Genomic DNA, 24,784 nt, shown 5'->3' with positions numbered 1-24,784 from the left:
TTGACCAAAGAGAAGTGGAGTTTATTCCGATGTTGACAGTGACCCCTGGAGGACTCCAGGCTCCCACTCAGAAACAACAGAAGTAGATTTTTGGGACCCCACATCCTCCCAGACCATGGGTGATGTTTACCAATGTCCCATCAGCCCCAGCCCATGAGACAGGGAGAATCACATGGGACAGTTGATTGGGCTCCTGAACGCAGCCCACCTTGGACAGAGGGGTTTAGGAAAGCTTGGGGCTCAGCCACACGCAGCCTCAGCAACCTGTTCACACTGTGGAGGTCCCTCGGCCCGGCTGGCCAGGCTGTAGTAATAGTTCCGCATACGTTGTTCCACGGTCAGGAAGTCGGGGCGATCCTCCCACCTGTAGGTAAGACCCAGAACCCAGCATCAGCCAGAGGGCAGAAAGGTACCAAGGGGTGGGGAGTTGGGGCAGACTTTTGGGGCTCAGAGGATCGGGGGGGGGCTCCTTGGTGTGAGATGGATGGAGTTCTGAGGCGCCCAGCCTTCACAAGCAGAGCTGCTGCCTTACAGAACATGGAGAACCATGTCGTATTATTGAGTGTCCAGAAACAGTGCCCTGGAGCTCAGAGGGGACGGTACTGCCCACAGAGAGCAAAGATCCCAAATACAGCCATGCGAGGTATGTGAGCCAGGTGCAAGCTTACACAGGGATAGGTATGTGGCTTGGGATGGGAGTATCAAAGCATGAGCAGGTTTGACCTGCAGGGAGCTGGTTCGTGGTGCTGGGGTGGGAACTTGCTTGGGTGTGAGAGGCTCAGTTAACCTGAGTTGAAATGGGAGGCACTGCCGGGCAGTGGTGGCGCACACCTTTAATCCCAGCACTTGGGAGGCAGAGGCAGGTGGATTTCTGAGTTCGAGGCCAGCCTAGTCTACAGAGTGAGTTCCAGGACAGCCAGGGCTATACAGAGAAACCCTGTCTCAAAACACAAAAAAAAAAAAAAAAAAAAAAAAAAAAAAAAGAAAGAAAAGAAAAAAGAAAGAAAGAAAGAAAGAAAGAAAAGAAATGGGATGCACCAACCGACCCATCCCTGTCAGGTGGACTGTCCTAAAGTCAATGCCTTGGTTGTTTTGCGGCATATCAAATGTTGGAACGTCCTATTTCACAATCGCTAGAAGGCAGCTTGTCTGGGTGTCTCCTTGCCATCTGGTCGGGGTGGGGTGGAGTGACGGAGAGTTGAGTGCCTTAAGCGTTTGGCTCCAGCCCCAATGGCTTCCCCAAGTCATTGGACATTGAGCATCGGCTGGTAGCATTGATAATGAAGCCCTGGAAAGTCATCTCAGGCATGGGACACTAACAACGCGCTGGGTGACAGTGTGATGTGGTGGTCTCTAGTACTCTGGGACCCCGTGTGCTGGTGGTGGCCATAGCCGCCTTGCAGGCCCAGTGTGTTGGGGAGCCAAGCACAGATGGGGACGGGTTAAAGGTAGAAGCTGGGTGCGACTCTTGGAGTGGAGTAAGGGTAAGGGCGGCGCTAACTGGGCATGACTTCCTCTCCAGGCCCAGGGCTGCACGGCCACATCCCCACCCACCTAGAACTCACTTGTATATCCAGCAGTCACTCATAAGCGCGTACATCTCGGGTGGACACTCCGGCGGGCATTCCATCCTCTTACCCTGCTTGATGAAATCCAGGACCTCGGGGCCCTTCATTTTCTGCTCAGGCCAGGAACAAAGGCACGGATGTGAGGAGCCAGGGCCCACCCCTCACGCTGGCCCACCTCCCCGGCCCACCAAGGCCAATCTGCCCAAGCCTACCTTGTAGGGCTTCTGGCCGTAGGAGAAGGCCTCCCACATGGTGACCCCGTAGCTCCAGACATCGCTGCGGCTGGAGAACTTCCGGAAGTTGATGCACTCTGGTGCGTACCACTTCAGAGGCCACTTCCCTGCAGAACGGGCCTGAGAAGGGGAGGAGCTGCTAGGACAGGAGCCCTCCCCTACCAGCCACCTCCACCTGGGCACCACTGGGGTGGGACTCACCGTGTAATAACTGTCGTCAGCACCCAGGGCTTTGGACAGGCCAAAGTCACTGATCTTCGCATAATGCCGATTGACCAGTAGAACATTCCGGGCTGCCAGGTCACGGTGCACAAAGTTCTTCTCCTCCAAATACTTCATGCCCATGGCCACCTGGTGCAGCAGTTCAGCCACATTGCTGACCGGGATCTCCTCCCTGGGGTGGAGGGGATGGCGGAGTCAGCCTTGTTTCCCACGGGGCATGGGTGTGACACAGAAGACCGGGGCAGCGGTGAGGTGGCTGGCATGTAGAACATCCTTGCTAAGAGCTTTATTAAGTGTTCAGTGTGTACAGGAGCCCTGGGCTCAGATCCCGCAATCACCACCATGGTGCACATGAGGAAAAAGAGTCAGGAGCTCTTCTTTGCAAGGTGAGTGTGGACGTCAGAGTACACATAGGGCAGCCATGACACAGAGCAGGCATGTCCATGAAGAAGTAAAGGCAGATGGTGTACACTGTGTCTCTGTGTGTGTGTGTGTGTGTGTCTCGGTATGTGTGTGTCTCAGTGTGTGTATGTCTGTCTGTCTCTGTGTGTGTGTCTCTGTGTCTATCTGTCTCTCGGTGTGTCTCTCTCTGTGTGTGTCAGTCTGTCTCTCTCTGTGTGTCTCTGTGTGTGTTGGTCTGTCTCTCTGTGCATGTGTCTCTGTGTCTGTGTGTGTGTGTGTGTGTGTGTGGGTCTTGGTATGTGTGTGTCTCAGTGTGTGTATGTCTGTCTGTCTGTGTGTGTGTGTGTGTGTGTGTGTGTGTGTGTGTCTCGGTATGTGTGTGTCTCAGTGTGTGTATGTCTGTCTGTCTCTGTGTGTGTGTCTCTGTGTCTATCTGTCTCTCGATGTGTCTCTCTTTGTGTGTGTCAGTCTGTGTCTCTCTGTGTGTCTCTCTGTGTGTTGGTCTGTCTCTCTGTGCATGTGTCTCTGTGTCTGTGTGTGTGTGTGTGTGTGTCTGTGTACGTGTCTGTCTCTCTGTGTCTCTGTGTCTGTGTCTGTCTATGTCTGTGTTTCTGTGTGTATCTGTCTGTCTGTCTCTCTGTGTGTGTGTGTGTCTGTCTCTGTGTCTCTGTGTCTGTCTATCTCTGTCTGTGTGTGTCTCTCTGTCTGTCTGTCTCTCTGTATGTCTCCATGCCTGTTTCTGTGTGTTTCTGTCTTTCTGTCTGTCTGTGTGTGCCTGTATCTCCGTCTCTCTCTCCCTGTGTCTCTGTGTGCATGTCTCTGCATGTGTGTCTCTGTGTGTGCACATCTCTGTTTTTCTCTATCCCTCCCAAACCCCCAACCCATGAGCATCCCCCTAGGCTCACTTCTTTCCCAGCAGGAACTTGTGCAGTGGCCCGCCTCCCGCCATCTCCATAACCAGCATGAGCGCCTCCGCCTGGCACACGCCGATGAGCCGCACGATGTAGGGGTTGTCGAGCTGGTGCATGATCTGGGCCTCCCGCATCATCTCATCCTTGTCAGCCTTCTCTGTGCCCTGCTTCAGCACCTTGATGGCCACGTCAATCTGCTTCCTGCCCAGGTGCACGGACACAGACACAGCACAGGTGGGAACTGGGCCAGCACAGTTCACACCTGGCTCTCTTGTCCCCCAGCCTCTGTGCACCCTCTGGCTCCCTGCCAAGGCATCGGCTCCCAGAGATGCCTGAACTACCTCAGCCAAAGACACCTTCCCAGGGAGTGCCTACATGGCCTACCTGGCCTGTCAACACCGGTAACAGGGATTCCCCCTCTGCATAACTTCAGTTTAACTAAGCACTCCTTGCATGGGCTGGTGTCTTCCTCTCAAGGATCCCCAGGCTTTCCAGGTAACCATCCAGCATGTCACACACAACCCTAGAGTCCACCTCTCAGGCAAGCTGTTATGAGACAGACACCCCAGCTCCTACAGCTCCTCTGCTCTGATGCCCACCGTGGCAGAAGGACCCATCGTACTTGCGCATGCGGTAGACTCCCTGGCGCACTGAGCCAAAGTTGCCACAGCCAAGTTCGATGTCCGCCACGAGGAGGTTCTCTCGCTTCAGGAAGAGCTTCTTGTCCTTGAGTTCCTCAGGGTCACTGTAGGGACTCTCGTACACACTTGTGTCCATGGGCATCGGCCGTGGCTTGTCTGTCGACGCTAAACGTGCTGGGTAGACAAACAGTCGTGCACTCCCAGGTTAGAAAGGGATGGGGAACGAGGGGAGGGGCACATAGGGGACACAGGAAGCTCAGATACACCAGACACACGGCCATAGGCCATGATCTATCCACCCTCATATGCCAGCATATGCCAGGATATACAGGCACATGGCCAGGCATGCTGGCTAAGTGCATTACTGTGCATGAGGCAGACCCTTGGCAATGACTCTGGTTTTGTCATCTCTTGCTAAGTTCCACAGGCCAGGCAGGGACCCTGCTTTCATCTGGGCATAAGGGCATGCACAGCTCCGCCTCTGCAGCTCACCTGGTTCAGGGGTGTATCCATCTGAGTTCAGGGTATCCATTCGTCTCTGAGGCTAAAGGTCACAGGGCCAGCAACAGTCAGTGAGACCCAACCCTCTCATAAGACCCATGCCTGCCGAGGACACCCCAGGGACAGTCCCCAGCATGGCAGTCTCTCCTCCACCCCAACCTCCTTTCCACTCATCCGCCCAATGTCTCGTCTCAACACTGAGGTGCCACGGGCTCACCTGAGTGAATGTGGATGGGTGGGCTGGTAGGGTGGGCGCAGCAGCTGTCGGGGAGCAGAAGGAACAGTGAGTATGGGAGACAGACCTCCTACATGCCTGTCTGCCTCCCGTCCCTGCCCCCCTCACCTGCGACGCTAGCGCTGCTGTTGGGACAGACCTCCTTCAAGCGGTAAATGAGTCCATCCGCCTTCAGCTTCAGGTACTCCACCAGCTGTGGAAGGGGGTGTCAGGTGGGGCCTCCCTCCCCCCGCCCCCACCCCAAGCTGAGCACACTATCACAAGACTCTCCTCAGAATGTAGGCGGCCTACCTGCCAGAGCGTGTCAAACTTGGTGCCCTCGGGGATGCAATACTTGCCAGCCTTGTCCTGGCTGATAAGATAATGGTACACAGTTTTCCCATAGACCAGGGATAGCGCATATGTGCCCTGCTCCTTCCGGGGCCTCAGCCTGAAGAAGGGGAAGGGTGTCACTGCTACAGCATTGTGGGGGTGATGAGACTTCCTGTGCCTCATGCTATGGGCTCCACACCCAGAACCTCCAGAAGCAACAGCCGAGAGTGGGAATGCCACTGCTGGGGGTCAGCAAACTTATGCACCTTATGGTGACCATGGTGGAGAGAGACAGAGAGGGGCAAGCTGAGTGGATGGGAAACATGAGGTAATCCAAAGGCAGACTTGAATCCCTTCCAGGGGAATACGGATGGCCTGCAGGGGATATGGAGCCGTGGAGGTAGGTCACCCATTCACAGGAGCTACCTGTTCCTCCGTAGTGGTGAGACACTTGCTACTTACTGAGAGACAGTTATCCTCAGAGATACCCAGTCATGAGAGTACAGTCAGCTATGAAGCATAATCCCTGTCTGTGTGTGCACATATACATACACATACACACAATGGCCACCATCCCTGTGCATACTCACATGCTTGTGCACACACACACACACACACACACATAACAAACACATACTGAGAGTCATACAGTGGCAACGTCACATGAAATACCATAGCAAAATCACTCAACACCTCAAATTACACAGTATCATGTGAGGACTACTTGACTACTATGACTGACACTCAGCCACTGTGATGGTTTGAATGAGAATGGCCCCCCAAAAGATCATCTATGCTTGGTCCTCAGAACTGCTAGGGAAGGATTAGGAGGTGTGGCCTTATTGGAGGGGTGTGGCCTTATTGGAGGAGGTGCATTGCTGCACAATATAAGAGCTCTATAAGTCAGAGGTCCTTCATCTGGGCACTGTTTCTGTTGCCCCATTCCATACCCAGACTTTCAATGGCCTGGTGGTACCCTCAAGTTCCCAGTCCTTATTTATCCACAATCTGGGTCCCACAACCAGCGCCCCAGCCTATCCCGGCCACCTGCACCTGCACTGCAGCCGAGGCCTCCACAAGGACCTGTTCTACCTGCAAACACCCACAGGTCCCTTCTGAGCCACCTTCAGCACCCATCTAGCTACCTAGACTTCCTCTGTCCTCCTCTAGGGACTAGCCTGGTGAGTACCCCTGACCTCCCCATCTACAGCTTTTCTTATAACCCACAAGATTTAGCCTGAGTCCTATAACCAGCATATAGCCTAGTCTAGCCTTCACTGTAGAGGATTTTAGGCTTAGCCCAGGATCGTCCCTACCTACCCCCCAAACCACAGGACTTTCCCAAGTCATATCCAGCCTTTCCATCAAACAGAGCTACCCCCACACTCCAGGCCAGGAACAGAAAGTCCAGGCCCCTCTGCCCACCTGCCTTCATTCCATCCAAGCTACTTCCAACCTCTAGACCCAACCTTCCCACACACCTTCTCTTCCCCAACCTGCTCTGTCCGTAACAAATTCAGAGCAAAGGGAGTTCACATGCCCGGATGTCACTGCAAGAATACCAATATGAAAGCTCAAGCCACTATCTTTTCTCCCAAACCTACCAATCCTGTAGAAACACTTGCCAAGGAGGACTGCCTACATCAGCAGTTCTCAACCTGTGGTCAACTTTGACCCCATTGGGGATAGAAAGACCCTGTCACAGGGGTCACCTAAGATCACTGAAAAACACAGATATTTACATCACAATTAATAACAGTAGCCAAATTACAGTTGTGAAATAGTGACAGAGGGCTGGTGAGATGGCTCAGCCATTAAGAGCACTGACTGCTCTTCCGAAGGCCCTGAGTTCAAATCCCAGCAACCACATGGTGGCTCACAACCATCTGTAATGAGATCTGACGCCCTCTTCCGGTGTGTCTGAAGACAGCTAACAGTGTACTTAGATATGATAATAAATAAATCTTTGGACCGGAGCAAGCAGAGGTCCTGAATTCAATTCCCAGCCACCAACATGATGGTTCACAACCATCTGTACAGCTAAAGTATACTCATATACACAAGATAAATAAATAAATCTTTTTTAAAAAAGAAAAAAATAGCAACAGAAATAAATTTATGATTGAGGGGTCACTACAACATGAAGAACTGCATTACAAGGTTGCAGCATTAGGAAGGATGAGAACAACTGCCCTGGATGAACTTCAGGACGCAGAATGTAGTCAATCATAAACGTTCTCGAAGAATTCAAGGAGCCTAAAGAAGACACTAAGAAACAGTTCAGTGACATTGAAGAGAGAGCTTGAGGAGGGTGACTGCCGGAGTGATGCCCAGGAAACCACAAGCACGGGCTGAGGGAAGAATGAAGGCAATCAGGTCATGGGGACAGGGCTGAGGGAAGAATGAAGGCAATCAGGGCATGGGGACAGGGCTGAGGGAAGAATGAAGGCAATCAGGGCATGGGGACAGGATTCAGGCAGGAGATAGAAATGCTGATGGGGACTCAAGACAGAATGAAAATGGAACTTAGAAGCCCAACTAGAAGCTGGGCGGTGGTGGCGCACGCCTTTAATCCCAGCACTTGGGAGGCAGAGGCAGGCGGATTTCTGAGTTCGAGGCCAGCCTGGTCTACAGAGTGAGTTCCAGGACAGCCAGGGCTACACAGAGAAACCCTGTCTCAAAAAACCAAAAAAAAAAAAAAAAAAAAAAAAAAAAAAAAAAAAAAAAGAAGCCCAACTAGAAAACTCAAAGGAAAGCCACACACATAGAATATATCAAGCAGAAGATAGAATATTAGATCTCAAAGATAAAAGTAGAAGCTTTAGACCACATAAGGAACATACACACACACATACAAAACCCTTTAAAAACAGTAACTTTGGGATACCCTAAAAAAAAAAACAACAAAAACAAAAACAAGCCCTAGAACTATAGGTGTAGACTGGGGCAGGGAGGTGGGGAGAAGCTCAAGTTATTGGCATAGATACATTCTTCAACAAACCATACAAGAAAACTCCCCCAAACTAAGGAAAGACACACCTGTGCAGATACAGGAACTCAGAACATCAAATAGGGGAGACCAGAAAAGAAAGTCCCCACAGCATATTATTAAAACAAATAAACAAATATAACAAAGAAAGGGTAGTTAAAAGGGGCTGAAGGAAAAACACAAGTCACATATAAACACCAGAAAACATCAAATTTCCCAGTGAAAACTTTGAAAGCATGAAGAGTCTGGGGTGATGCATTACTGTTCTAAAAGACTGACTGCCAGCCTGTGATGGTTTGAATATGCTTGGCCCAGGAAGTGGTACTATTAAGAGGTGTGGCCTTGTTGGGAAAAGTGTGTCATTATGAGAGTGGTCTTTAAGACTCTTATCCTAGCACCCTGGAAGCCAGTCTTCTGTTTGCCTTTGGAACAAAATGTAGAACTCTCAACTCCTCCCGCACCATGCCTGCCTGCATGTTGCTACACTCCCACCTCAATGATAATGAACTAAACCTCTGAACCTATAAGCCAGCCCCAATTAAATGTTGTCCTTATAAGAGTTGCCTTGGGCAGGGCAGTGGTGGTACATGTCTTTAATCCCAGCACTTGGGAGGCAGAGGCAGGCAAATTTCTGAGTTCAAGGCCAGCCTGATCTACAGAGTGAGTTCCAGGACAGCCAGGGCTATACAGAGAAACCTTGTCTCAAAAAAAAAAAAAAAAAAAGAAAGAAAAAAAAAAAGAGTTGTCTTGGTCATGGTGTCTGTTCACAGCAGTAAAACCCTAACTAAGACACAACCTAAAATATCATACCCAACAAAACTATCTGCCATGATTGAAGGAGAGAGAAAAACTTTCTACAACATAAACAGCCTTAGAATTTGTATAGCTAAGGGCTGGTGAGATAGCTCAGTGGTTAAGAGCACTGGCTGCTCTTCCAGAGGTCCTGAGTTCAGTTCCCAGCAATAACATGGTGGCTCATGACCATCTCTAATGGGATCTGATGCCCTCTTCTGGCATGCAGGTATACATGCAGCAGAGCGTTCACACATTAAATGAATAGATAGATTAATTAATAAAAAAAAATTGTATAGTCAAACTTAAAGAAAACACAGAAAGCCTTATTGGTGCAAAGAGATGAGTAAGTATAACAGACAGACTGTGGAGAGAGATACAAAGGCATAATTATTAAAACAAAATAACACTGAGAACACAAACAAGAACAAAAATCAACAATGTGATGGCCGCAATGGACACATTCCAATAATAAATACCAATTCCCTCAATTCTCCAATCAAAAGACACAGACTGACTGAATGGATCAAGAAACGGAAATCCATCTCTCTGTTGCCTGCAAGAAACACATCTTAGGGTTTTTTTTGTTTGTTTGTTTGTTTCGTTTTGATTTTGTTTGGTTTGGTTTGGTTTGGTTTGGTTTGGTTTTTTCAAGACAGGGTTTCTCTGTGTAGCCCTGGCTGTCCTAGAATTCACTCTGTAGACCAGGCTGGCCTTGAACTCAGAAATCCACCTGCCTCTGCCTCCCAAGTGCTGGGATTAAAGGCATGTGCCACCACCACCCGGCTAACACATCTTAGTTTTCAAGCTAGGCACCACCTTAGAGTTCAAGGATGGACAGAAGTGCTCCAACCAAATGGGACCAGGGAGCAAGCAGGCATTTCCATCCTCATAGCTGATGATAAAGGTTCACGAGGAAAACCCGCCAGGGTCTCCAGCCAAAGCCAGCCTCAATTAATTAATTGTCCAGGAATCTGGCTCTTTGTAGTTTTTCTTGGTGTCTTGACTGTCCCCTAAATGAGTCACTGTCCCTTATGATACCACTGTTTGTGTTTGTCTCTCTGCCAGCCCCAGTACCACCCACCCCTGCCACTTTCTCACCCCGCTTCCACCATGCTCCCCAACAGTGCTGATCCTACAAGCCTCTTTTATTCACCGTTGGCTCTGGTTTTTCTGATTTTTCTCTTATCCCAGATGCCTACTAGCTCTAAGCCTGTCCTAAACAACGTTTTGTTGTATAGAATGTTTGCAGGCTTCAGCTTTGGGCAGTAGAGTTTTGCGACACAGCAACCAGTCAGAGCCAGTCTCTGCTGTTGGAGGCTCCAAATCCCTCTTGTCACATGGGCTGAAGAGTTTTATGCCAACTTGACAAAAGCTAAAGTCATCTGAGAGGAAGGAACCTCAATTAACAAAATGCCTCCAGTAACATTTGCTGTAGGCAAGTCTGTAGGGCATTTTTTTAATTAATGATTGAGGGGGGAGGGCCCCATTGTGGGTGGGGCCATTGCCTGGGCTGGTGGTCCTGGGTTCTATAAGAAACCAGGTTGAGTAAGCCATGGGAAGCAAGCCAGTAAGCAGCACCCCTCCATGGCTCCTGCCTCCCAGTTCCTGCCCTGTTTGAATGTCCTGACTTCCTTTGATGATGAACAGTGATTTGGAAGTGTAAGCCAAATAAACCCTTTCCTCCCCAAGTAGCCTTGGTTATGGTGTTTCATCACAGCAATGTTCAAACTGACCAGTACACCTTTTCAGCCTACTGAATCCCAGCTAAGTTGACCTAAATAGAACTCCGCAATGGGCTTAGAAAATTGTAAACATATAGCGGGGTTAGAGTTAATGAATTTGGGGACAGTTTGTTACACAGCAAAAGCTAACTGATACAAACACAAAGGTTTCCTCTTAGGCAGGATGGGTGCAGGAGAGAGATGCTTAACCTAAGTTATTCAAAGATTGTCTTCTCTGGTTGGAGAGATGGTTCAGCAGTTAGAGCGCATACTGCTCTGGCAGAAGACCCAAGTTTGGGTCCCAGTATTGCAACAGCCTATAACTCTAGTGTCAGGCAGGTACTCCTCAGTCACCTGCATACATGAGAGCCTCACAATACACAGATCCGTTTACATAATTAAAAAGAATACTTTTAAAATAAAAACACACACAGTGTACTCTAAGTTGAACTTCATGTCTTTTTTCTTAAACTGTGGTGCTGGGCCTTGAACTCTGTGCTGTGTGCATGCTGAGCACACACTCTAACACTGGGTATATCCCCAGCCCCAGAAGATTATCATTAATCAGAATTTAAGAGATATCTCAAAGCTGACTGGGGATACATCTCAGTGGTAGAGTGATGCCTACAATAGGCAAAGTCATGAGCTTCAAGAAAGAAAGATAGGAAAACACCTCCCTCAAAAGCACTAGAAATATCCCTCCAGTTTACATTCCAGCTGTCAGGGAGAATAAAATACCATACATGCATGCATATATGTATAATATGTTATTGTATAAATGTATGTGTAGATATACAGTATCTCTGGGGAGATCTGCAGGCCCTCAGCACAGAGCTCATGTGTGGTGGAAATCAAGGGTCAGTTCTTCCAAGTGGATCCTGGGAAAGGAAGAGCCCTGGGGGAGGAGACGGAGCAATGATTCATACCAGCAGGACTCAGGCACCCAAGACAGGAGGGGCCCTAGGAGCTGTCCCGCAGGCTACTTAATGTAAACACTGGGCTTTCTGGGGCTGCATGACCCTAGCCGTGGCTCGTGACACACAGACACAGTCACACAAGGAACAAGTGCTATCTAACTTGCCCACGCTACTGCTTTACATGTATTAATTCCTGTGATTCTTTACACAGGTCTTAGGCAGATACTGCTGACATCTACAGAATAGATTGCTTCAACATCCTCCCTCTCTAATCCATACCATTGCCTGCTACCCAGCCCAAGTCCCATAGCCTGCAGGCCGCAAAAGCTAGGCTCAAGGCAGGAGCCGCAGCTCTGGAGTCCTTCCGGTTTAACATGTGAGTACTTTACCGTCTCGAAAGCACCTCTGTGCACATGCACACAGACAGGTGGATCTCCGAGCCCATGTGCACACTCAGGTCTGCCCACCTGGCCCCCAGGATTTCAACCAATAAGCCCCGGCCCCTCATCAAATGCACCCCCATGCCCCACATACAGGAACTTGCCGTCGGTCTGCTGGCCGGAATAGAGTTTGCGTTCAGCCTCCTCGCGAGTCAGGCTGCTGTGGTACCAGGGCATTCGCTCGTGGGCTGTGGTAGCAATGAGCTTCTCCACCTGTGGGGCCTGGCTGATGATGGCCTGCTCTAGCGCATCGCCCTGAGGAGGAGGAGGAGAAAGAGGAGGAGGAGAAGGAGGAGGAGGAGGAGGAGGAGGAGGAGGGAGGAAGAGTGTTTTGAGAGTGGCCAAGTGGCCAGCCACCAGAACTTACTTGCTTGCTCCGTATTTTTCAGGTCACCTGTTCCGTAAGAGGACCCACCCACCCGCCTAGGCACCACTGGGGTGTGTCTGTATGCTGTTGGAGGAACCTCTGCCAGCTCTAAGGTCTCCTTCCTAATCCACCCAGAGAGGCACGGTGGCCAGCCTTCACCTTCTAGGCCAGCTTGATGCTCATCAACTTCAAGATCCTACACAATTTCCTGCTCAAGCATAGATAAGCACATGCTGTGAACTACAGCCTATAGTCTCTGTCTGCCATCCTTCTGTAGGCCACGGGCCTGCCCTTCGTGGTCCTCTCTGGCACCTTCAGGCCCATCGTAGATGGTGAAGCACCACTGCGTCACTCAGGCTGAGCAAGACAAGCTGTCACCAAGCCTGGACTTGCACATCCTCCTTCCAGGTCATGGGCTCAACTAGGGCCTCAGCCTTCTGTCTCTTCCAAATCCCAGGCCTTGGAGCCAGTGAAGACCCAGCATCAGCTCCCTTGGAGACAGCAATCCTCTCCGGCCATCTTGACCCGCCCACGCCCCCTGGCCACACCCTCACCTCCAGCTTCCAGGTCTGGCGCACGTAGTCGCGCACCATAGCATCGCGCAGGCAGTCGAAGACCCCTGGCTGCGGCTCGAGGCCGGGCGGCCGGTTACAGGGCTTACGCAGGTTGCAGGGCAGCCCGTCGGGGTCCTGCGAGTAAAACTGGCAGAGCTCGGCCGGGCCACAGTGCGCCTTCCCGCCCGCGATGGCGTACGTGCCGTTGAGTTGGCGCTCAATGGGGAAATGGTGGAAGCGCACGTCGTGCACCAGCGACAGCACGTAGCCGCCCAGCGAGCGCAGGCACTGGCGCAGCAGGAACAGTCCGTCGGCCATGCCTGCCAGCTTCAGGTGCTCCTCGGCCTCGGCCCGCGAGATGCTGCCATAGAAGAATGGCAGGTGCGCCGCGGGGTCGGGCATTGCCGCGCCCTGTGGATGCAAAGACATTGCATGGCATCAGGGCGCCTCATCTTTGCTAGGAGTCAGTTCCAGAGAGGAGTTGCCCTGTTCTGGCACCCACTTCTGAAACCCACTGACTTTTTGGAGGACTTGTGCACAACATCCAGACACCCTGAAGGTCCCCAGGCCTGAACTGTCCCTTCAGTTCCTAAATACATGTTACATTTCTTTTTTTACATTTCGGGCTGAAGATATTATACATGAAATACTGTAATTCCCTTCCCTTTCGAAAGTCATACACACTCGGGAGGTGGCAGTCAATAGTGTGATAGGAGTAACTAACCATCACCGTTATAGATTGAAGTCTGGATTTTTAAGAATTATGTAAGAGAGAAAGAGGTTACCATGGCTAGAAGGGCCGCCTCTAGCTCAGAGCATGAGGACGAGGAGGAACCATCTCAAAAAAACTTTTATAGGGGAAGCTGGACGGTGGTGGTGCATACCTTTAATCCCAGCACTCAGCAGGCAGAGGCAGGTGGATCTGTGAGTTCAAGGACAGCCTGGTCTACAGAGCAAAATCCAGGACAACCAAGGCTACACAGAGAAACCCTGTCTTGAAGAAACAAAACAAAACAAAACCACAAGGGGAGAGTGTAAGGCAGAGCAAGGCTAACCAAAACCGCTCACCTGGGAACCTGGCCCCAGCCTTCCCTGCTTCACAGAGGTTGCTCTTGACCTTTCACAATTCCCTTTGTCCCCGTCCCTCTGCCCAGCCCACCTGCCTTCCTGAAGGAGTTTCAGAAAGTATGAACTAAATCTGACTATCCGCCCATAGAGAGATGGTTAAGAGTCAGGATTTTACTCTAATATTAAGTCTGATGCAACCATTAGGACAAAATGGAGTGTGTGGTTGGGAAAGAAGAGGGAGAGAGGGAAGGAGGGAGGGAAGGAGAGAAAAGCATGATGGCTCTAGTATGCTACCCCAGCACTTGGGAGGCTGAGGCAGGAGGGTCACATGAATTTAGGGTCAGCCTGGGATAAATGGATGGATGAGTGGGTAGGTGGACAGATGGCCAGACACATAGATGATAGATCTGAGATAGATACATAGATGATAGACAGATTTGAGAGAGAGAGATAAGTGATAGATCTGAGATAAATAGATGGTAGATTGATACATACATACATACATACGAGACAGATCTGAGATAGATAGACAGGCGGACAAATGTACAGACAGACAGACAATCTGATAGGCAAGTAATTTCAAATTGTCCACCCTGAACTCCCTGGAAGGCTGTTAGTATCCTGTCTTGTTTGGGCTTGGGTTACACTAGTGTCTGAATTAATCAAAACTCAGTGTGCATTAAGATTTATTGTATCTGCTCTGTCAAGGAGAACCACTCAATGCTGAGCACCAGCTGCAGATCTGCATGCAGAATGTGCAGGCAGTGATGGGTACTGTGACTGTAGCACTGATAAACATCTAAAGTACACACAACGGATGGAGAGGGGTGGGCAAGAAGGCTGTCAACTCTTGCTATGCACAATAGTTCCAGAAAAATCTCTCTGCAAATACTGAATTATGACTACTGAAGAGCAAACACACACTTAGGTCCCCTGGCCATGTGGCCAATATGTAATTATTGGGGAGGGGGTTGGAAGTTGGGGTCTCATGTAGCCCAGGTTGGCATCAAACTCATTATGTTGTTGAGACTGTTTGAACTCTTGATCCTCCCGCCTCCACCTCCCATGTACTGGGAATATAAACCTACATCAATACACCAGGTTTAAAGGCATGGCCTAGGCAGGCCTTGAACCTGTGATCCTCATGTCTTATTATCTTCAGCATTTGCCTAACAGCATTGGGTTCCCATCAGAGGCAGCTGTACTGTGTGTGTGTGTGTGTGTGTGTGTGTGTGTGTGTTGTATATTTCACAACACCTGGTTGAATACACATTGTTGGGCTGGATCTGGATCTATCACAGAGCCTCTGCCTCATATGAGAAGGCCCAAGAAATGTTCTACCCCACAGGAACAAGCAGCAGAGTCCTGTATTGCTCATGCTTCATGGTGATGTTATCATCCGTGACTCAATAATTCTTTCCATTCAGTGTATATCTGCAAATCATGCGGAAAACACCATATTGTTTTGAGGATTGCAAAGTTTAGCCAGCAGGTGAATTCTCAAATATGGAATCTGTGAATAATGAGGGCCGATCTCTCTGATAAGCAGAGCAGAATGTGAGCTGCAGAACCCAGGGCTGAATATGAGACCATTCACTCTTTCCAGTCTCTTTCTTGCTTTTCTGCAATGTTGGGGGAAAAAAACGAGCTCATCATAACAATTACCTGTTACCTACAGAGCTGACCCAGGAAGACTGGGAAGAGACTCAGTGTCCTCCTCATGCAAAGGCAACTGGATGTAAGGACAGTCTTGGTAACTGAGAAAAGCTGTGTCTGCTAGGAGTGTTCAGGGAGGGGCAGGGATAGAGGCTGAGGCTGAAGAAGATACTTGGGTGGGAGCATGCTGAGGGCTGCTGATCACATGACACAGATACAGGGTAGGAAGCCATAGACTGCCCAGCCTCACAACAGTGAGTTGCAAGCAGTGATCAGAAACCCACAGGAGCAATAGTGCAGTCCTTGTCTTCCCACTGGGAGAAGGGTAGTTTCCAAACTGGCGGGTGACACGCACTTGGGATCTCAGTACTCAGGATGCTGAGCCAGAAGGACTGAGTTCCAGGTTAGCCTGGGATACAGTTAAGGCCAGCTGAGAGAGTGAGACCCTGCCTCAGAAAGTCAAAAAATAGGGCTGGCGAGATGGCTCAGCAGGTAAGAGCACTGACTGCTCTTCCAAAGGTCTGGAGTTCAAATCCCAGCAACCACATGGTGGCTCACAACCACCCATGATGAAATCTGACGCCCTCCTCTGGTGTGTCTGAAGACAGCAACAGTGTACTTACATATAATAATAAATAAATTTTAAAAAAGATTTAAAAAAAAAGAAAATAAAATCAAAAAATAAAAGGGAGGGAGGGGAGAGAGGGGAGGGAGGAAGGATTCTTTAATGTTTTCAATTATTTTGTTTTGTGTGTGTCTGGTGCCCACAGAGATCAGAAGAGGGTGGGAGTTATAGACAGTTGTGAGTCCATGTGCATGCTGGGAATAAAACTCAGGTCCTTTGGAAGAGTAGCCAGTGCTCTTCAACACAGAGCCATCTCTCCGGCCCCAAGAGAACCTTTTATTTTATTTACTTATTTTCTCAAGACAGGGTTGTCTGTGTAGCCTTGGCTGTCCTGGAACTCACTCTGTAGACCAGGCTGGCCTCGAACTCAGAAATCCTCCTGCCTCTGCCTCCCAAGTGCTGGGATCAAAGGCGTGTGCCACCACCACTCAGCTCAAGAGAACCTTTTATAAAAAGAGTCTTTTAAGAGAGTATTTCATGAGACTACCTGAAACAAGCCACCAAGTTACAGGCTCCTTGAGAAAAAAAAAAATGGAACCTGATAGAAAAACCTCCATGGGAGTTGTATAGCAATTTTTATTCAAAACTGCCGAACGCTGAAAGTGAGGTAAATATTTCTCAACAGGTAAAGAGAGGCAGATGCCTCTGGTGTGGATGGCACAGCAGCATGCCGTGTGACCAAAGCAAAGAGTCTCTGGCAACTGAGCTCCTGTCCAAACTTCAGCATGGAGTTCAGCAGTGGGGCGGGGGGAGGGGGGGCAGCTACAGGGGCCTAAAGGAACTGGGGAATAGTCTACAGTTTGACAAAAGTAGCCGTTTCTTGCCTGTACACATCTGTCAATCAGACCTCTCCCATGGTGGTCTGAAGACATCGTTGGATGTAAACTACTGGGAAGAGCAGCTGGGAAGTTTAGACGTGTTCACACCCTCAGTAAGAACAGAAGCAGGAAAACTTAGAACGACCAGGTGGGCTTCTCTCCCATCTCCATCTGACTGACTCCCATCCTGGCTCTCATCTAGCCTGGTGCCCTGCTCTACCCCTGGCTAGGGCAACACTGGCAAGTAGCTGCTGTTCCACCCCAGGTCCTCTGGGAAATAGGTGTCATGTCCCCTCCCTTCTGTTTGGTCTCAGATCTCTCTGGTCCTCATAAAGTCCCTGGCTTGACCCCTTCGGCCCTTATACTTCCTGTGTGTTCTCTCTCTCTCTCTCTCTCTCTCTCTCTCTCTCTCTCTCTCACCTTCCTCCTCCTTCTCTCTCCCTCTCCCCTTTTCCAGCCTTGCTCCCTTACTTGGACATCCCACCATAGCTACCCAAGCTGTACATGCATCTCCCCAAAGCCAGATCTCTAGCCTGATAATGGCTTGTGTCGCCACTACCTCCTTTGATCTCCACCAACCATTTCTATTAATACAAACAGATCCAGATCTCAGCCGCAGAATGCCTGTGGTTAGCTGAGTCCTCCACTATCTGTTTCCACTTGAGCTGAGCTCCGAGGCCTACAAGCTGCTCCTGGGTGATTCATCACCAGGGCCTCCTTTGCTCAAGAACCTACTATGGCTCCCTCATTGGATCAAAACTCCTCCACACTCTGCTCCAGCCAGGCTGGGTTGCTTGCTTTCCTTCAGATCCAGATGTCTGTCCGTGCAGGACTTTACTGCGTGTGCCCTCCCTGACCCTCTCGATCTCCCCAGACCCAGCCAGCCCTTCCTGGAGACTCCTAAGGCTGCTTTCCAGAGTATGTGGCTGCAGGATAAGGCAGCAGGGGTGGGGGAGTGGGGACGTGTTCTGGGGAGGGGGGTCGATAACAAGGATGGTCTCTTCAGCAGGAAGTTGTGGCAGGAAGCTGTCAGTCACACACTTTGAGCAGCTTTGCCCCACATGGCCACAGGTGCAACCTGGGTAGTCAGATGTTAGTTATGGAAGAGAAGCTGAGGTGGGCTGGTTCTCGGGGTCTAGTCTAAGGCTGTAAGCCAAGACTGGCATCTCACACCAAAGGCCCAAACGTTGGAGTTTGCCCTGTTTCTCTTCCATCCTTTGTCCCACTACTGTGAGAGCCATCATGACAATCATGCCCTGCGACAGACATCCATCCCAGGGCTGCCTGCATCCAGGCATGTGTCTGTATCCACATTCCTAGCTTTTCTGGTTCATTCTTCTGGTATTCATTCAACACAGGGACCAAGTCTTTAGAGATACTTTAGTCAGAGATGCTGAGACCAGAGGAAGATGACAAAAAAAAAAAAAAAAAAGGCAAAAGATAAAGGGCTAGGGGCAAGATGTTAGCACAAGTCTTTGTCTCCCACCTGCAACCAGGACAGACCAGTGTGGCCCAGTTGCTCCCAGGAGCCAGCTAACCCGCGGCCTCCCAGTGCAAACCTAGACTCAGAGCCCGTGCACCACCTCTCATTCAGACCACCTATCTGTCCTGAGTATGTCTGTCCTTCAAGCCTACCAGGACCCTGGACCCTGTCTGGGCTGGCCCAAGGGCCTCATCAGGGGTGGAAGCAGGCAGGGCTTGGATTAAGAAGCCTACTAAGGGGCCTAAACCAGCCATGCCTTTGTCCTGGTCTTTGTTCCTCCCTATCCCAGGATTACCACCACATCTTCTCCTTCAGTTCCCTGAGATATGACAGTGAACGCCAGAGTAAACAGACAGGTCTAGGTTGGGCACCTATTCGCCATGGCTGCGTTCAGCTCTGCAAAGTGGTTAATGCTCCATCAGCGACTTCACTACATGGGCTACACATTCCCATATGACCCATGGCAGATCCACGGCATAGTCAAAGCTGAGAATGGTAGACTGTCATCAACAGGAAGGTCACCTCCATCTTCCAGGAAGGAGAGCTTGCCAAGATGGATTCTACTGGTGTCTTCAACTCACGGAGAAGGTCAAAGCACACTTGCAGAGACCCCAAGAGGGTCATCATCTCTGGCCCCTAGCCTGATGCCCCTCCGTGAACCCCAGGAAGCATGACTCATTCAGGATTGTCAGCATTACTAGCCAACGTCACACACGACAACCTTGACATTATTCAGGGACTCACGGCCACATTCCACACCATCACCACTATAGATGGTCCCTCTGAGAAACTGTGAGCATGAAGGCCGTGTCCAGAACATCAGGCCTGCATCCAGGCCATATGAAGGCTGTAAGTCATCCCAGAACTGAGCAGGAAGTTCACTGGTCTTCCATGTTCCTACCCCTAATATGTCTATTGCCTTGAATCTGACCCACCAGACCTGGAGAAAGTTGCCAAATCCAGGGACATCAAGTAGCTGGTGAAGTAGACATCAGAGGGCCTCCTGAAAGGCAGCCTGGGCTATACTCAAGATCAGGTTGTCTCCAGTTACTTTAACAGAGATACATATTCCTCTGCCTTTGACACTGAGACTGGTATTGGCTTTAGCAACCACCATGTCAAGCTCATTTCCTGGTATGACATACTTTAACCACTCAGCTATATTCCCAGCCCCCCACCACACACATGCTTTACTTTCTTGAAACAAGGCTTTTCTATATATCAATCCTCCTGCCTCTACCCACCGAGCGCTGGGATTACTGGCATATGCCATCACACTTGGTCTGCGGACTTTCTCTTACTTATTCAGGATCACTGTGTCCCTGTTCTAGCCCCCTGTGCTCTCCCCCACGCTCTCCCTTCCCCCTTGGACCCAATAGCCTTCACCCAGAGTTCCTCTGAAGCCATGATTGCTTATTCCTAGGCCACATCCAGCTCCTCACGACAGACACAGAGCTGGTATTTGTCGCCCAGCAGGGTCCCATCTTGATTATATGATAAGCACCATTGACTGCAGTTACCTGTACTAAGCACGCCATGGAGGGCAATGGGCTCCCACCTGGTTTCCCAGGACAGATTTGCATCCCAAGGTCTCAGATCTCCTAGTGGATGGTGGTATAGACCCGGCCAGAAAGCTGGGCTCCCCACTGCTCTGAGACAGGGCCAAGGATGCTGCTCAGAGCTGCCAAGCTGCCAAGCACAGGGCTTGGCTCTTTCTTGTGCCGACATACCACTCTGTCCTCCCTCCGGCCACAGGAACCTACTCGGTCCACTTGCTCAAGACCCTCGGTGGAGGTGCAACCATCGTGATCCAACCTTGGGACCTCTGCACTGCTTAGATATCCCCTTCCTCCACTCCATTTGGATCTGACCCTTGACCTCCCTCTAGCACAGCCTCTCGGTGGCTCTCCACCCCCAAGCCCATCCCCTTGTTCTTTACCACTAAATATGATACACGCGTATCAATATGTTGACATCTTGGTCCCTCACATGCTACATGTTCATTGCCGCTACATATCCTGGAGCCAAGAAGAACTATAATTGGCTGTGATGAACAGGGACACCCCTTCAAGTGCCTGGCAAGTATGAGGGTCAAAAGAAGGGCTGGGAGTAGGAAACCTGGGGGTTTCACCATCTAGTACACAAGTGAGAAGACCTGCTCAGGGGCCTAAACCAGCCATGCCTCTGTCCTGGCTCTATGTGTCGGGATTCCAGCTGCCCCTCTCTGCTAGAAAGTTCCTATTGCCATGTTCCCACCATCTTTCCCAGGATGCATCAGATACCTAGGAGGGAAAGGCTTCCCCAGTGCCACCTCCCACATCCCAGCCCTAATGGTCATCGCCTGTCGCTCTTTCTGTGACCGCCTGAGACTGGCTCCTCCAGGCACACCCCACAGCAGCCCCCCTTTCTCCCACTCGGAGAACAAGGCCAGCGATTCCTTACAAGGTGGTAGGGCATCCTTTAGGATCTGCTCCGCTTAACCTGCTCCTAAGCACAACTGCCACCTGGGAACCAATACTCCCATTCCCCAGCTGGGGAAACTGAGGCTCAGAGAAGCTGATGCCAGGCTCGCAACCTGACCCACAGTCACTCGGGCCCAATAGAAACTGATGTTTCCAACTAATACTGTGCAGAAGAGACTGTAGAGCTCTGAGCCAAGTCCCCAGAGACTCTATGTCCCCACAGACGCCAACACTGCAGCTGAACTACTTGGACTGTCAAGGTCTTGAGGCTGGTGGGGGCCAGAGACACTCTCAAATCCAGCTCACTGAGCATCTGTTAACGGATAGGACAATGTCCCTCCAACCCTGCAGAACGGTCAGAACCCCAGCCCAGCCCAGCCTCCACTGGCCGGATTCTAGGAACGACGTGACCCCTAAGCAAGGCAGCTTCTGCTCTCTGGATATCAAGCTATAGGACAGTAAAAAAAAAAAAAAAAAGGTAGGAAACATTGAGGTGATCCAGGACAGGGCCCCATAGAGTCAAGGAATGGGGAGGGAGGGGCTGCACAGTGAGGAGGGGTGTTTGACAGCATTCTTGGCATCTACCCATTGTATGTCTGGATTGCCCAAGTTAATTCCAAAAACATCTCCAGACACTAGCACCCACTGGGGACAGGCAGCATCAGCTGGCTCTAGATCAGCATGACCCCATTCCTATAATCCTTGGACCTGAGCAGGGGTAGTCAGTATAGGGTGGTCCAGATGCTGCAGGCCTCAGGGAAACTTCCAGAATCTGTGACCAGGGCCTGAGACCCTCCAGAGCTAATGATAACAATTAGCACCCTAACGACCAATTAACTATATGGCACCTACTGTGTTGCTGAACACGGGCGTTCCCTCAAGCCCCATGAGAACTCTGTGAATGTGTCGGATACAGAAACTGAGAACCCACAGAGAGGTGGGGTGACCTGCCCAAGATCACAGCAATATGTAGCAGACAGATCTAGATGGACCCAGGCCCCTGACCCTGAAAGTGTAAATTTCAACACCATCCAGGACCATCCAGGTCCACCAGGGTACCCGTGGGGTTTGCAGAATCGAGACTGCAGGTCAGGTGGGAAATGAAAAGAAGCCCTCGGGTTTGTCAGAAGAACCTCAGCAGGTGGCATCTTAGATCTTCCAGTCTAGGACTTGGTGACCCCAGTCTTTCAGCAAGGCCTCAGTAAACACCTACTGTGTGCTTGATGTCCTAGCTAAGACAAGAGTAAGGAATGTCACCGTGACTGTTCACCACATGAACCCTGCTATTCTCTGCCAGGCTTCACTGTCTGAGATCCCTTTTGCAGCCTCTTACCCAACCACCAAGGCCAGCGCTTAACAGGCGGCCAAATCTGCATCTGCTTTTAAACCCAGGTTCAGAGAGGCCAAGAGAATTGTCAAGGACACACAGCAATTGAGCAGAAATCTAGTGATTGGTTCCTTTGCCCCTGCTTTAATATGACTTGACTACAAGTGGAACCTGACTTGAGGCCCTCACCAGAGCCACTGACATTTTGTTGTCCAAGCTCACACGCCTGTTGTAACAGCCTGCTTGTGCTGCTTTCTGAAGCTAAGGAGCTGTTCCAGCAGGAGTCTAGGAACCCAGAAAGCATCTTTTGTCCAAACATACTGTAGTGCTGGCACCCCTTGGGTGACCTGTTTCCCCAGGGGTGCCCATTAGCTCCACCACTTGTGAGTCTCCGTTCCCCACCACTAAGGCCTACTCAAGTCCAGCTCAGGCCCCTGTGGACCCCACCCTCCTCACACAGAGATAAGAATGACACCCACTCACACTCCCTCCACATAGGGCTCTGGTTCCCGAAGGCCAAAGGATGGCTACTCACCGGGACACCCTCAATGCTACCACAGCTCACAGGGCACGGCAGGGCCCAGCCGGAAGGCCTGGTGTCCCCACAGCACTTTTTCTCACCAATACCTTTCTCTGCAGCTCAACCTATTTCCTTGATGCGAAGACAGGAAAGAGAGCCGTGTTTGAAGTTGACGTCAAAGACACAAAATGCTGTGTGGAAGGAAAATCAGAGGCCGCATGCTCCTGGTGGGGCAGAGCATATTTCCGGGGTCACACAGCATCAGCCTCAAGGGGTCCGGGAACACAAGAGGAAGGCGGGGATTGTAGCAGCCAGGGATGGGGCAAAGGCTACTGCCCACAGTGAGCCCCCACCTGAGGGGGAGACCTGGGGTGTCAGGAGAAGGACAAGTTCTGGAAAGAACGGGTCCCTGTGAGCAAAGCAAGCTAGGGAGGAAAGGGATTACTCAGCTTACACAGCTAATCATCAAAGAAAGTCAAGGAAGACAAACAGGGCAGGAACCCGGAAGCAGGAGCTGATGGGAGGCCATAGAGGGCTGCTGCTTACTGGCTTGCTCTGCCTGATTTCTTCCAGAACCCAGGACCACCAACCTAGGGATGGCCCCACCCACCATCAGACAGGCCCACAGCACAACCTTATAGAACCACTTTCTCAGTTGAGGTTTCCTCTCAGATAACTATAATGTGTGTCAAGTTGATATAAATCTACAGTGACCAATTTGGAAGCATACTGGGGCAGGTCTCTGCTGGAACCCTAGAGGCAGGCTAAAGCCCTAAAGCTGGGGTGGAGGAGGGATGAGTCCGCTGGGACTCCAAAGCTAGGCTGGTGTTCACCTAGAAAAAGCCAAGATGGCAGGGCTGTTCTAGAGGGGCTCTGGGAAGAACTGGCTCTAGAGTTGGGATGTGAAAACAGAGGTCCTCCGACACTTACTAATCCAGCCTCACAAGGTCTCCTATCTTGGTTTCTTCTCATATCTAGACCATTGTAGAACCGTGCATCACCCCAGGGTCTCTGGGAGCTGCACCAGCTACTTGAAAGCCTCAGGGGCCGCAGTTGAGAGGTGAGAGGTGAAGAGGGATGGGGATGGGCGGCCTTCCCCCTCCTAGGCGGGAGTCTTCAGTGCTGGGGAAGAGGAATCCTGGCCTTTGCAAGCCACAAGCCCTGCACTCCGTGCCCCTTCCTGTCGCAGAACCTTGCGACTGGAAACAGTGTGGTGGCTGCAGCCCGCAAGTGCGTCTGCCGCACGGAGGTGAGGATGCAGATCGCCACAGATAGGAACAGTGTCCTGTGAGGTGTTAGGAGGGAGGTGCATCCTTTGAACTTCAGAGGGAAGGGCAACCGGATGCTAGGGAACTCGACCTGTGAAGATGTGTGCAGGGCATCTACAGGGTTCCAGTAAATACTCGCTCAGAGCCCGGGAAGAAATTGAACCCGCGCACCCACACCTCCAGGCTTGCCTCCAGGAAACCTCCCTCCATCTCACACTGGCCAGGGAGGGCCTGTATGTGCAGGTAGCTGAAGCGGGGCAGGCCAGGAAGCCTCAACTGGGAAACACCTGGCAGGTGCCCTGGGAGGGGAGGGGATGGAGCCTCAGTCTTCCAGAGAGGCCACACTTAACTCTATTGCCAATACCACCGCCTCCACTCCCCCAATCCTCAGCCCCAACCACAAGGACAACCTCCCCCATCAGGGTCCCTCCTGGATTGCCCACCCCTCCACCCCCCACAAATCTGCCCTGGCTAGGGTGCCTTCTATCCCCTCATCTGTTTCTACCTCTTGGGGCTGTGAATATTAAAACAGGCTTGAAAACAAACTCTGCCTGTTGATGGCTATCCTTGTCAACTGGACTATACATCGAGAATGAACTACAATCCAGAAATGGAGGGCACACCTGTGAGGGTTAGTTGTTGTTGTTGGTGGTGGTGGTTTTGTTTGTGTTTGTTTGCTTGTTTTTTTGTTTTTGTTTTTTTGTTTTTTTGTTTTTTTGGTTTTTTGGTTTTTTTGGTTTGGGTTTTTT

General features: G+C 50.8%; 1 protein-coding gene across 1 annotated transcript; it reads right to left on the bottom strand.

Moving 5' to 3' along the window:
* LOC116088313 (tyrosine-protein kinase ZAP-70) lies at positions 1 to 22,927 on the bottom strand. Its single transcript, XM_031367207.1, has 13 exons — positions 22,783 to 22,927; positions 12,809 to 13,219; positions 11,982 to 12,142; positions 5,005 to 5,143; positions 4,822 to 4,906; positions 4,696 to 4,739; positions 4,470 to 4,521; positions 3,959 to 4,151; positions 3,331 to 3,537; positions 2,003 to 2,195; positions 1,781 to 1,921; positions 1,566 to 1,678; positions 1 to 364 (listed from the first exon to the last, which is right to left on the bottom strand). Exons 2-13 carry the CDS (start codon positions 13,208 to 13,210, stop codon positions 241 to 243), a joined length of 1,854 nt encoding a protein of 617 aa, XP_031223067.1. The 5' UTR covers positions 13,211 to 13,219; positions 22,783 to 22,927; the 3' UTR covers positions 1 to 240.
* Positions 22,928 to 24,784: the final 1,857 nt, after the last annotated feature.

The sequence above is a fragment of the Mastomys coucha genome, unplaced genomic scaffold (assembly GCF_008632895.1).
Source record: "Mastomys coucha isolate ucsf_1 unplaced genomic scaffold, UCSF_Mcou_1 pScaffold14, whole genome shotgun sequence".
In the NCBI taxonomy this organism is placed as follows: Eukaryota; Metazoa; Chordata; class Mammalia; order Rodentia; family Muridae; genus Mastomys; species Mastomys coucha.
Note: the sequence above shows the minus strand (reverse complement) of the source record. Positions and strands in the feature narration are given on the sequence as shown.

Excerpts from the sequence above, each read along its gene's own strand:
- LOC116088313 (XM_031367207.1), bottom strand. The coding sequence starts at position 13,210 with ATGCCCGACCCCGCGGCGCACCTGCCATTCTTCTATGGCAGCATCTCG. Across the intron at positions 4,152-4,469 it reads TGGATACACCCCTGAACCAG|CACGTTTAGCGTCGACAGAC; the intron begins GTGAGCTGCAGA and ends TTGTCTACCCAG. Across the intron at positions 365-1,565 it reads AGTGACTGCTGGATATACAA|GTGGGAGGATCGCCCCGACT; the intron begins GTGAGTTCTAGG and ends TCTTACCTACAG.